Source organism: Schistocerca americana, chromosome X, assembly GCF_021461395.2.
Source record: "Schistocerca americana isolate TAMUIC-IGC-003095 chromosome X, iqSchAmer2.1, whole genome shotgun sequence".
NCBI classification, from domain to species: Eukaryota; Metazoa; Arthropoda; class Insecta; order Orthoptera; family Acrididae; genus Schistocerca; species Schistocerca americana.
Genome location: NC_060130.1, coordinates 965,714,172 through 965,728,441, shown reverse-complemented (window position 1 = coordinate 965,728,441; position 14,270 = coordinate 965,714,172). Strand labels below are relative to the sequence as shown.

Genomic DNA, 14,270 nt, shown 5'->3' with positions numbered 1-14,270 from the left:
AATTTAAAACCTAGTTCCTAAATCTCTCTCTTACCATTATATAATCTATCTGATACCTACTAGTATCTCCAGGATTCTTCCATGTATACAAACTTCTTTTATGATTCTTGAACCAAGTGTTAGCTATGGCTAAGTTATGCTCTGTGGAAAATTCTACCAGACGGCTTCCTCTTTCACTTCTTAACCCCAATCCATATTCACCTACTGTGTTTCCTTCTCTCCCTTTTCCTACTCTCGAATTCCAGTCACCCATGAATATTAAATTTTCATCTCCCTTCACTACCTGAATAATTTCTTTCATCTCATCATACATATCATAAATTTCTTCATCCTCTGCAGAGCTAGTTGGCATATAGACTTGTACTACTGTAGTAGGCATTGGCTTTGTGTCTATCTTAGCCACAATAATGCGTTCACTATGCTGTTTGTAGTAGCTTACCCGCACTCCTATTTTTTTATTCATTATTTAACCTACTCCTGCATTACCTCTATTTGATTTTGTATTTATAACCCTATATTCGCCTGACCAAAAGTCTTGTTCCTCCTGGCACCAAACTTCACTAGTTCCCACTATATCTAACTTTAACCTATGCATTTCACCTTTAAAATTTTCTAACCTACCTGCCCGATTAAGGGATCTGACATTCCACGCTCCGATCCGTAGAATGCCAGTTATCTTTCTCCTGATAACGACGTCCTCCTGAGTAGTCCCCGCCCGGAGATCCAAATGGGGGACTATTTTACCTCCGGAATATTTTACCCAAGAGGACACCATCATCATTTAACCATACAGTAAAGCTGCGTGCCCTCGGGAAAAATTATGGCTGTAGTTTCCCCTTGCTTTCAGCCGTTCGCAGTACCAGCATAGCAAGGGCGTTTTGGTTAGTGTTACAAGGCCAGATCAGTCAATCATCCAGACTGTTGCCCCTGCAACTACTGAAAAGGCTGCTGCCCCTCTTTAGGAACCACATGTTTGTCTGGCCTCTCAACAGATACCCCTCCGTTGTGGTTGCACCTACGGTATGGCCATCTGTATCACTGAGGCACGCAAGCCTCCCCACCAACAGCAAGGTCCATGGTTCTGTTATTATTATTATTAATTTTTCAGAGAGACTTGATAGTGATCTGCCTCTTGAGCATTTTAAATACCATTGGATGCTATCAGAGCTTGAAAATTCATTCATCGTGTTACTTAAGAGACAATATACTGTCTATGAAATCTTTCAGTGCCCTCCTATTGAACTTTTTTGTACTGCTTTCCCCAGTATACTCCTGCTGAATTTTTTTGTGTCGTTTTCCTGACCTTGCATTTATCTTTTGTTCAATAAATAATTTTAGTGCACTATTTGTACATATGATTCAAGAAAAAGTAAAAAGTAATACAGTTATTTTATATTTATAGTAATTAATACCAGATTACAAGTTCAACAACACCAGTGTAAATAATAATATAAACATAATATAAGGTGACAATAACATTGATAATATTTGTTAAATCATGTTTACTTAGTACAATGGTATAAAAATTAAGTGGTAGGAGAGAAACAGTGATAAAAAAAGCACAGTTTCAACTTTACTTAAAATGTGTTTAACATTGACATTTATTTTAGATATGAAAGCATGTGGCAGTATAACAACTCCAATATTATATACCATCTTGTACATTTTTGAGTACTTATTACACTTAGCTGCTGGTTAAATATCTACCTAATTCCTTATGACTGAAAATCATAGCTATCTTTGAAGATTTTTCTTCTTTCAAGATGATCCTTTCTGTGAAGTCTACTTTTTCGTGTTGTTGTTCTGTGGTCTTCAGTCTGAAGACTGGTTTAATGCTAATCAATACTGTGCATGCCTCTTAATCTCCACATAACTGCTACAACCTACAAATCATTTGAAAAAGCTTACTGTAGTCTCTATAACTCTCTTTTTCCTTTGATCTTCACTCTATTATCAACTTTCAATGGATGTGTCATATGAACTGATCCCTTCTTTTTCTTTCTTTTCTTTTTTCCTCAATCCAGTTCAATACCTCCTCATCAGGTATCTGATTTTACCATCTAATCTTCACCACATTTCTCAAACTTCTATTCTCTTCTTGTCTGAACTGTGTAGCATCCATGTGCTGCTTCTGTAAGAGGCTACTATTCAGTCAAACACCATCAGAAAATACTTCCTAATACTTAACTTTATATCTGATTTTAACAAATTTCTCTTTTTCAGAAGCTATTTTCTTGATATTACTAGTCAGCCTTTTACATTTTCTGTGATTCTTCCACCATTACTGATTTTGCTGCTCAAATAACGAAATTCATTAATTGCTTTTACTGTCTCATTTCCTAGTCTAATTACCTCTGGATTCCTTGATTTAACGTAATTTACTTTTGTTGCTTCCATCATATGAACTTCTCCTTGGTTTCCTTTACCACTTGATCAATGTAAAGACTGAGTAATATCAGGGATAAGCTACAGCCCTGTCCCATTCCCTTTTCAACTTCTGTGTCCTTTTCATGTCCTTCAACTCTTATAACTGCAGTCTGGTTCATGTACGAGTTTTAGACAATGTTTTATACATGTGTTTTATCACTGTTACCTTCAGAATTTTAAAGTGTGTCTTTCAGTCAACACTGTTAAAAGCTCTCTAATTTTGAAAATGCTATAAATGTAGGTTTGCCTTTCTTCAATCTACCTTCTAGGCTATGTGATAGTCAGTATTGCATCACATGAGCCTACATTTATCTGGATCTCAAATCTATCTTCTCCCAGGTTGGCTCCTGCCATCTTTCCAGTCTGCTGTATATAATTTGTGTCAAAACTGCAATGACTTACTAGTATTCACACCTGTCAGTAGCTGCCCTCTTTGGAGTTGGAATTATTACATTCTTCTTGAATTCAGAAGGTATTTTGCATGTCTCATATAAAATGCATACAAAGTGAAATAGTTTTGCCATTACATGTTCTCCTATGGAGCTCAGTAATACTGAGTTAATGGCTACTCCAGATGCCTTGCTATGACTTTTTTCTTTCAGTGTTCTGTTAAATATTTCTCACAGTATCATATCTCACTTAATTTTAATTAACTTCCTCTTCCCATTTTATAATCTTACGTTCAAGTTTGTTTGATTATAAAACAAGGTAGATGCAATATTTTCAGATTTCAAATAACAATCTTAAGGACTCCTTGAACTTCTTACTTTACCACTATGAAAATCTTTTTGTATATTCTAAAAGTTTTTTGCACATGATTGGGTTCCCCTTAGAAACAGTTATATACATGGTACAGTGTCATACTGAATGTCTCCTTCTATTTTGAGTGAGGGTCCTTACAGCATTTCTAAGTGTATTCAGTTTTTTTATGTAGACTTCAGAGTTGCATCTCCCATTTCAAGTACTCCTAAATACATATGCCTAAAAATTTTGTATCAATCACATTTGAGCTAGACTTGCTCATTAAGATAAAGACAGACTTTGCAGAGCAGAAATATTGTGTGCAGTTCTGAACCATTGCAATTACCTTTGTATTACTAATGGCCCAGTTTCCTATTGATTTTCCTCACTGTGTGTTATAACTAAAATATCTTTGTCACCAGCAAAGAGTATTGTGTTTCCATCAGTTTTTACTTTTCTACAAAATCATTTACATAGAGCAGAAATAGGAAATGTTCCCAAAATAATCTTTGAGGGACTCCGTACATGATTATTCCACATTACTTCAACGACTAGTTGATAATGGTAATCTTTGTTTTACTCTGTCTTTATACTTCATTTCTGTAGTCTGTTGATGATCACTGAAGTATGATGTGACAACCAACAACATTAAAGGCTTTACAAAGTCAACAAATACACTAAGTAGATGTTCTTTATTAATCACTGCTGTTAATATTTCATTTAATAAGGAAAAAAAATTGAACTCTTGCTTTCATACTGCCCACTTGTCATTAATAGAAATTAATTTCCACTTCGCAATAAAGTATGTGCTGCAATGAAACTTCCATATAGGTGAAAAGTGTTTGGTGCACTATTTGGAACTTTGCTTTTCACAATGTAAGAATTTCATAATGTAAGAATGCATAATTTTTAGGTGGTAACATTTACCAAAATATTTTCAGGCTTCCAGCTACATAAAGTGTTTAAAATGGCACAAGCTTTCAGCCAACTACTCCTTGGCCATGCTGCTGATGGGCTGATGGTATATCCTTATACACCCATGTTGTGATGTTATTGATGCTCATGGTGTCTCCATATATATGGACATACATTACCTTAGCATTAAATGCAGCCCATTCAATCACATGATCAGTGGATTGCACACCACATGAAGCTACAGACTGCTGTCTCTATCAACAGTTAGTTTGCTAGTCACTATATAGTGGAGATGTTGAGTCATAGGTAGGCAGAACAAAAAGACTGTCAGACATGTAAGCTTTTGGCTGAAAATGCCTTTGTCAGAATTAAATAAGATACACACACACACACACACACACACACACACACACACACACACACACACACACACACACACTCATGCAAATGCAACTCATACAAGCATGACTACAGTTTCTGGCTACCAAAGCCAGCCAGAGACTGTGGTCATGTGTGTGTGTGTGTGTGTATGTGAGCTACATTTGTGTGAGTGTGTGTATGCATGTATTTTGTGTAAGTCCAATGAAGGCCATTTTGGCTGGAAATTCATTGGTCTGACAGTCTTTTTGTTGTGCACATCTGTGACTCAGCATCTCCGCTATATGATTAGTAGCAAACTATCCTTCCCATAATATTTTATGTATATATACTGAAGTGGTGAGTGAAAATTTGTACCAAGACTGAGAATCAAACACGGGTCTCTTGCTTACTAGGCATGTGTGCTAGCCACTAAACCACATTGACACAGCATTTCACACAACTCCATGGGTTACCCTGGCTCACCTTCCTCACTCCTGCACCAGTCTACTTTAAATTCCCCCTTACACACAAAGAGTATTGCCGAGGCTCTCCATGATCTGGAATAGCATTTCAGCATCAAATGTAAATGCAGATTCAGCCTGAAACCCAGGTGCAGGTACTTATACAAACGAAATGACACGATTTCAGAGACTTTACTGGTCTCATACAGATATGATTTTATGTATATTGGCTGAAATAGCATGTGAAAATTTGTACCAAGGCTGGGAATTGAATCCAGGTCTCCTGCCCACTAAGCAGGTGTGCTAGTGACTAAGCCACCTGGGCACTGTGGTTCGCACAACTGCACGGATTACCCTGGCATATCTTCCTCCTCAATCCAAATTCTCACTGCCACCCCAGTCTACTTTAAATTCCCCATGAACAGAAACCAGTAAAGTCTCTTAAATTGTGTCATTTCATTTGCATAAGTACCTGCTGCTGGATTTCACACTGGATCCCCACTTTCTTTTGATGTTGAGGTGCTTTTACCAGAATCTGGAGAGCCTTGGCAATTCTGTTTGTGTGCAAGGGGGAACTTAAAGTAGCCTGAGGTGGCAGTGAGAATTTGGACTGAGGGGGAAGCCATGCCAGGGTAATCCATGCTGTTGTGCAAACCACTGTGACAAGGTGCCTTAGGGGTTAGCACACCTGCCTAGAGCAAGCAGCAGACCAGGTTCAATTCCTAGCCTTGGTACAAATTTTCTCTCTCCACTTCAGTCTATATGCATAAAATCATAGCTGAATGAGACCAGTAATGTCTCTGAAAGTGTGTCACTCCTTTTCATAATATTATCATTATTCCATTCCAAATTTTCCATTGCCTCTATTAATGGTATTGTTGCTAATTACACTGTCCTTAAAACCATTAGTTTGAGCTATATTAGTTTGAGCTATGATAGACATGTCAGCAATGGTCATTTTGTGATCATTTTCCGGAGCATGCTCAGCTGTAGCAGATTTTTTTAAGTACACTAGGTGATAACACCTCACACTCTTTTTTTGCATCCCTATGCAGTGTGCACTATTTGAGTAATGTAAGGATTTCTTGCACTCACAGGGTATTTATCAATGTGAGTTGTTTTGAGACCTGCTGCATCTTTTACTGGTCTTAGTAATTGGAGGATTGTTGATGGAGGCCCTAAGATCAATTTGGTTTTGTGTCTCTTTAAAAGGTGGCTTATCTTACAAGGTCAACAGCTGTGATGTGGTGGATACACTGGTTCCCATCGGATCACCAGTGTTAAGCACCATTGGACATGGTTAGCACATGGATGGGTGACCATCTGGGCTGCCATCCACTGTTGACCTATTGGGTTGCACTGAGCCTTGTGAAGCTAATTGAGGAGTTACTTTATCCTAGTAGCAGCTCTAGTTCATGAAAATTGACAATGGTGGGAGAGCCATTGGAAGCCATTCAAACTTCTTGCGTGTAATTCTTTTTTGATGCATTAACTTGATATACCAGCACCATTTTATGAAGTCAACTGCTGTCGAAACCTCCTTCAGGAGTACGGCTTGATACATGTCCTCAGCAACACCCTTCATGAGATGTGCAACCTTATCTTCCTCCTTCATTCTAGGTTCCACTATTTTACACAGCTCCAAGTCATCTTGAATGTAGGATGCTGTAGTTTCTCCTGGACACTGTGCCCTGCACTTTAATTTATCTTCAGCCTTGCCCTTCTGTTGTTGTGTGCCACCAAAATACTTGCGCAGTTCTGCCTGGAATACTTCCCAGCTTGTGAACTTTTCCTTGTTGTTCTCATACCATTGCTTGGCAGTGCCCTCCAAGTAGAAAAATACAAGGCCAAACACACGGTGTCGTCCCATTTGTTAAATTTGGCTATACACAGCCACTTGTTTGGATCTTGGCCATCGTTACCAGAGAACCCGGAAAGATGTCTCATGTGGTGGCACACAGTTACTGTTATCATAACATCCTATTCTTCTTCTACTTCTTCTGATCTGTTGAATATGGCTCGAACTTGGGTTTCCCGCCACGTAAACGGCAGCTCTGTCATGCGCTATCACAAGTTCCAGTACCCAGCGTCTCCACCAGAATGTTGTCACATAGAAGAAGTTGTAATTAGAGGAATGATGAACACTAACTTCACTTAATGAAGGTTTATTCAGCACTTGCACATACAAGAGCATGGAGCAAACTGTGTCTGTCCAGAACACATACAGTATATATACAGCTACAGAACATTCCAGTACAATGATTCTTTACATTTGCGGATACTTTCAGAATGTACTTGAACTGAATATAGAAATTAAAATTGTACAGTCCAGGTGAGTATGGAACTCACAACCCACCATGCAACAGTTTAGTATCATAACCACTATGCCATGGTGCTCCTCAGCTTATACTGCGACAATAATGTAACACAGTAAAAACAATAATTCTTGGAAGATTGTGGTGATAACACTCCATGTTATTATGGAAACTGAATAGCTGGGACAACATTACTGTCAACCAGCATTGCACCACTACACAGGTAGCACTTGTAAAGAAACTGGTTCAAGTCCTGCTGACACAAGTGTAACTCCCCTTTTACAAAAAAGACTACAAATTCTGTGGTATGTTATTGATAGTGCAAGAATGCAGTGGATTAATATAATATAAATTAATTTCTCATTTGCAAAAGAAAAAAAACTGTATGTAACATTTCTATTTACATAAAATGGAGAATGGACAATGTTCACAACCAAATTGACGGTGCCCTAGCACTATGTACTAGAGATACAATAATACCTCAAGTGGCAGTGTATTGGACCATCATTTTATGATCAGGGAATGAGAGGTTCCTCATTTTTAAAAGAGAGAAATAAAACTTGATAAACTTCTAACATTACAAATATAGAAATAAGAGATATATTATTACCTGTTAATTTTATTTCTTGTCCAGTTTGTGTTGTCCGGATATTAAGATCTCCACTGAGGCTAAATGCTGAGCGATTGTCTAGCCTAAATAAATCAATCTGCTTGAAATCCTGGAACAGAAATGATTAATGAACAGAAAGGAGCAACACATATGATCTCTCAAATTATGTAGCATGTAATGGTTTGTTTCATCCATGTTAGGAAAATTCAAGAACTTCATATATATACACAAAAAGAGAACTGTTTAACTAATATAGTATTTTGAATTCCTAACTATAAATTCAAGTTTCATCTAACAGTTTAACTGAAAAAGTATTGACTTTTGTCTATGAAGGTTTCCAATTCCACATCTTCATTTCGTTATTTTTGAAGGGGACCACACATTTCTCGTTTCAATGGCTATAATTTTTCTAATTTTGGTAATTCAGTTATTTTTATTCATTTACTTTCTCTTTCATCAGACCCATTAAAGTGATGGCTTTTGGAAACTTAAAAATATATTTTCCTTAAAACAAATAATGCAATTTATGTGAATTTTACTTGTGTATTGCACTGTACTTCATATGATACAATGACTGTCAAAGAAAGTGAAGGTATCAGATGGGATTGAGGAAATGAAACCTCACAGTTGAGAGGGTGTGTGATGTTATTTCCACGATTATAAAATCGATTCAAATTTACAAAGAACTTGGCAGTATGGGAAAACTTATTCGTAAGACATTGCATCTGCTCCAGCATGGATGCATGCACAGATTTCATTGGGAAAGATGTCTTCAAGCTATTGTATCCTCCCCTAAGGCAAGCTGTCCAGCAAATGTTGCAACAAATCCTTGATATTCTCAATACCGGCACTGGGACAGAGTTGATGACCAAGCTGGTTCCACACATTATCTAGCATGCACAGATTTGTGGATCTTGCTGGCTACTGGAGCATCTCACATAACACAGTTCATAAAGGCACATGCCATGCACGAAGAGCATTGTCCTGTTGAGTAACAACATGATGATACTGTCACATGAGAATTAATACATGAATATGCAGGACATCCATGATGTACTGTTCTGCCACCTGAGATCCATTGATTATTACCAGACATGAACTGAAGTCATATCCAATAGTTACCCTCACTATGTTTCCAGGAGTAACACTCCTGTGCCTCTCCAAAACACCAGAAGAATGAGACCTGTCACCAGGTTGCCGCCATTCTTGTCAATGATGGCCATCCGTGATTCAAAATGGGAGACAATGTAATGCTATTCATCAGCAGTCCATGATTCCTGGTCACAACACCATTCCAGACACAGCCATTTGCGTTGTCATTTGTGTTGTCATGTTAACCGCAGTCTATGCATGGGAGAGTAATTCCTAGTCCTGCTGCAGCTGGTCTTCAACCAATGGTATGGGATGACACAGAATGTTGCAGGAGTCCATTACTCATTCTAGAGTGAAAGGTGTAGATGTGAAGGTGTTATGAGGTGCTTGGCCAACAGTACAGTAATTCTCCCTTGTGGTGGTCAGGTGTGCTAAACTGGAACCTTGATGACAAGTATGGCTTCATTCATGTTCACATACAACCCACAATCAGGCCACTGTGATATCCAAATACCGCAGAAACTGGATATTGCACAATTCGACCAGCTAGCCAAACAGTGACCCACAACAAGATACCTTTCAAACAGTAAAGTGCTGATAATGTTGTATAACAAGTATGTTCTAAGTTCATGTCCTTCACAGTAACCATTCAATATCTGCCACTGTTCAGATCCCTTATATAACCTAAACAGCCTGGCAACAACACTAAACACAAACAAAACTATTCCACTCCGGTAGGTGTTCTACACATCACAGAGAATTGCAACTATCATCTACATACCCACCTATGGTGGGAACATGTGCCAAGTTTGACTGACATCCAGCAAAATCTTTAGAGTACTTCATCTTTTTATCAGGCAATTTGTATCACCAGAGAGCATTGATTGAGAAGGGAGTGAGACATGGTTGTTATTCAATCTACATATTCAGCAAGCAGCAAACAAAACAACAGAAAAATTTGGAATAGGAATTAGAATCCATGGAGAAGGAACAAAAACTTTGAGGTTTGCCAATGACATTGCAATTCTGTCAGAGACAGCAAGGGACCTGGAAGAGCATCTGTATGGAATGGGCAGTGTCTTGAAAGGAGGATATAAGATGAACTTCATAAAATTCTTCCAGTGAATCTCAGTCTGGCATCTGCTTTACCAACGATCAACTTTATATGATCATTCCATTTTAAATCACTCCCAATGCGAACTCCCAGATAATTTATGGAATTAACTGCTTCCAGTTGCTGACCTGCTATATTGTAGCTAAATGATAAGGGATCTTTCTTTCTGTGTATTTGCAGCACATTACACATGTCTATATTGAGATTCAATTGCCATTCCCTGCACCATGCGTCAATTCGCTGCAGATCCTCCTGCATTTCAGTACTATTTTCCATTGTTACAACCTCTCGATATACCACAGCATCATCTGCAAAAAGCCTCAGTGAACTTCTGATGTCATCCACAAGGTCATTTATGTATATTGTGAATAGCAACGGTCCTACGACACTCCCCTGTGGCACACCTGAAATCACTCTTACTTCGGAAGACTTCTCTCCATTGAGAATGACATGCTGCGTTCTGATATCTAGGAACTCTTCAATCACACAATTGGTCTGATAGTCCATATGCTCTTACTTTGTTCATTAAATGGCTGTGGGGAACTGTATCAAAATGTAGACTGGCTATGGCAAGGAAAGCATTACTGAAGAAGAGAAATTTGTTAACATCGAGTATAGATTTAAATGTTAGGAATTCTTTTCTGAAAGTATTTGTATGGATTGTTGCCATGTATGGAAGTGAAACATGGATTATAAACAGTGTAGACAAGAAGAGAATAGAAGCTTTTGAAATGTGGTGCTACAGAAGAATGCTGAAGATTAGACTTGTAGATCACATAACTAATAAGGTGGTACTGAATAGAATTGAGGAGAAGAGGAATTTGTAGCACAACTTGACTAGAAGATGGGATCAGTTGGTAGGACATACTCTGATGCAGCTAAGGATCACCAATTTAGTATTGGAGGGCAGCGTGGAGGGTAAAAATCATAGTGGGAGTCCAAGAGATGAATACAATAAGCAGATTCAGAAGGATGTAGGTTGCAGTAGTTATTCTGGGATGAAGAGACTTGCACAGGATTATGTGCTTACAGATGATTTAATGGCTATAAATGCAAATTATGAAGAACTTCGGGAGAAATATCAAGAACAGGAAATGAAATAGAAAGAGATAGAGCGAGATCATCATCTAGCGCACAACAGTGTTGTTAACTGTCGTTCTGTACAAAAAACATGGTGCATGCCAAATAAACAAACAGTGACTACAGTTCCTGTGATTCCACTATCAAATAAATTCACAGCACTGGACACAGATTATGATAAGACAATAAACAATGGTGAACTAAAATCAGTGACAAAATTTCAAATAGAGTGCACAGCCAAGGAAATGTCTAATACGAAAAATAAACCAGTGAACATCAAACGACGAGTTGTTGTACATGGTGATAGCCACGCCAAGAAAATTACTGACAAAATAAGTGAATACAGTATGTTATTCACGGCAACAGGTATGATGCACCTTTGACTGACATAATGAAGAACAGCAACTCACTTAATGAGCTATCTCACAATGATGCCATCATTATCATGGGTGGAAGTAATAATGTATACAGAAATAAGGGTAAACATATGACCCAGTGTCTAAAAACTACATTACTTGATCTCAAAGTTCCGAACATCATAGTTACTAGCTTGCCTCACAGATACGACCTGCAAGACAATTCCATCATAAGTCTGGAGCTTGCAAAAGTAAACAGACAGTTCTACAAAATATGCAAGTCCCATCAAAATGTAACATTTTTTTATTTTCCTGATGCAAGAGATTTGTTTACAAAACATGGACTACATTATAAAAATGCTGGCGAGTCATATGTTGGCAAAATCCTAGTGAAATTAATGCAAAAATATGATGATGTTGCAAGAAAACCAATTGCCATGCAACCAGTTTTGACCAAGGAAATGGAAAAATGGGAAAACAATTTCAAAATCACATACATAGTCACAGCCACAGCACCAGCTCAAACAGGATCAAGTCCAGAAGATGAGATGGTGCCAGTACCAGCCTCAGGAGATGCAGCAGAGATTGAAATTATTGTCAATAAAACTGTACCTACTCATTATCCAGACACTCACACACAGGAAAACTGATGAAAGGGGCCAATTCTTTCTGAATGTGGCCCAATACAACAAATCCATGACAAGCAGTCAACACTCAGGTGGACGCTCCATTACTTTATAGTCAAATTAGTTTTGAAGGCCCTCTACCTAATAATATATGCAGTAGTAATTTCATTATTCACTTAAACATCAGAGGTCTGTCTGAAGGAATGATCAGGAAGCTTTATGATATAGAAATTTTGCTAGAAAGTGTGAAACAATCTGTGAAAGTAATATGTTTTAATGAACATTGGCTAACATCTGAAAATATCAGTCTCCTGAATAAATTTACAGACTATAAACTGGCTACCAGCTTTTGCAGGACCAATGGATATGGAGGCTCTTGCATACTAGTTCATTCCTCAGTAGACTATGATATCAGACAGAATTTTAGCCATCTGAATGAAGAAGGTACATTTGAAAGTTGTTGTATAGAACTTAAAAAGAGTATAACATATTAATTATCAGCATATATTGCACTCCTGGGTACCATATAAGATCTGTATTTTTAGATAAGTTTGATACATTGCTACATAAATTAAAAAGTGAGAAACTGTACAAGAAAGTGGTTATATGTGCTGACTTCAACACAGATGTAAGGACTGATGACAAATTTTCTTCACATTTAAAGAACCTGGTAGCCACAAATGGGCTAAATCTCAATTTTAATCAGTATACAAGAATTACAGCAACCTCTGCAACATGCGTTGACAATATTGTAAGTAGTTATAATTATTATGTAGAAGAGAAGTTTCTTCTACATTTAGGAGTATCAGACCATAAAGCGCTATTTGTATCACTACCAAAGCAAAATTCAGGCTGCACAACAAAAAGATGTAGGAATTTCAGTCAAGAAAATGTGGAAGTATTTTGTAAAAAACTAAGCCAAACCAAGTGGACAGTCAGCAAACACAATTCCACATTCTTGTGTATATTCAATGAATGCTTCCCTTTTGTAACAGTGAGGACCAGGTCCCATAAAAGTAGATTATGGGTAACAAAAGGAATTAGCATGTCTATTGCTACTAAGAGGAAACTGCATATGGAGGCAAAAGTAAGTCACAGCCCTGAATTTCTTAAGTATGTAAGCACATACAAAAAAACATTTGACAAACTAGTTAAACTAGCAAAATGTACTGTGAATAATAACTTCATTTCAAATGCGAAAAACAAATAAAAAGCTGTTTGGTCTGTTATAAGAAGTGAAGTTGACAGTGAGGCAGAGAGAAAATGCCCCTCTAAAATAGTGATAAATGGTAGAGCTGTTACAGGAACCAGTGCCATTTGTGAATCATTCAATGACATTTTCATAAACTGTAACAAATTTGGTGACTGTTCACCACCAAAAACAAAGCCCATTATGAGAGACAGTAATTGCCCAAGTTTTAAGTTTTCTCATGTTTCCATCTCAGATGTCATCAAAATCATAATGTCCCTAAAAAATTCCAAATCTGTGGGGTGGGATGAGGTCCCCACTGAAATAATAAAAATAGTCCATCACAGATTATCCACTCTTTTTTCATAATCAACTAATCTTTTGATGAGGGATGTTTCCCAGATCCATTAAAATATGCAGAAGTTCAGCCAGTACATAAAAGAGGCAAACAAGATGAATTTGGCAACTATAGGCCAATCTCACTGTTACCAATTTTTCTCGAAAATATTTGAAAGAGCTGCATGTGATCAGATCGAAAATCACAAATCATCTTACAGCATTATCTTACACAATCAATATGGTTTCAGAAAAGGCCGCAGCACAAGCCATGTGATAAATGAATTAGTCACAAAAGTCAGCAGATGTCTTGATCATAGAATTTGTGTGTCAGGCATCTTTTGTGACCTGTGCAAAGCCTTCAACACAGTAAATCATGACCTGCTTCTCCAAAAATTGGCACGCTATGGTTTTCAAGGCAAATCTCTTAGCTGGATGCCATCATGCTTGGCAAACAGAAAACAAAGAGTACTTATTAACATCAATGGAAGAAATTTCTCTCTGGCTGGAAACACACTCAACTAGGTGTTCCACAACGTTCAATATTAGGGCCACTACTTTTTCTGTATTATATTAATGATATGCCATGCCAGGTCCAGTCTGATACTATCCTCTATGGAGATGACTCAACAGCTGTAGTCTGTTGTA

The 14,270-nt window shown here is 37.6% G+C and overlaps 1 protein-coding gene across 1 annotated transcript in view; it reads right to left on the bottom strand.

Moving 5' to 3' along the window:
* Nucleotides 1-14,270, bottom strand: part of LOC124555064 — a 704,233-nt gene that overhangs the window by 286,632 nt on the left and 403,331 nt on the right. The window contains exon 46 of the mRNA XM_047128850.1: nt 7,830-7,938. Coding sequence (XP_046984806.1) covers nt 7,830-7,938 — 109 coding nt within the window. The remainder of the gene's footprint in view (nt 1-7,829; nt 7,939-14,270) is intronic.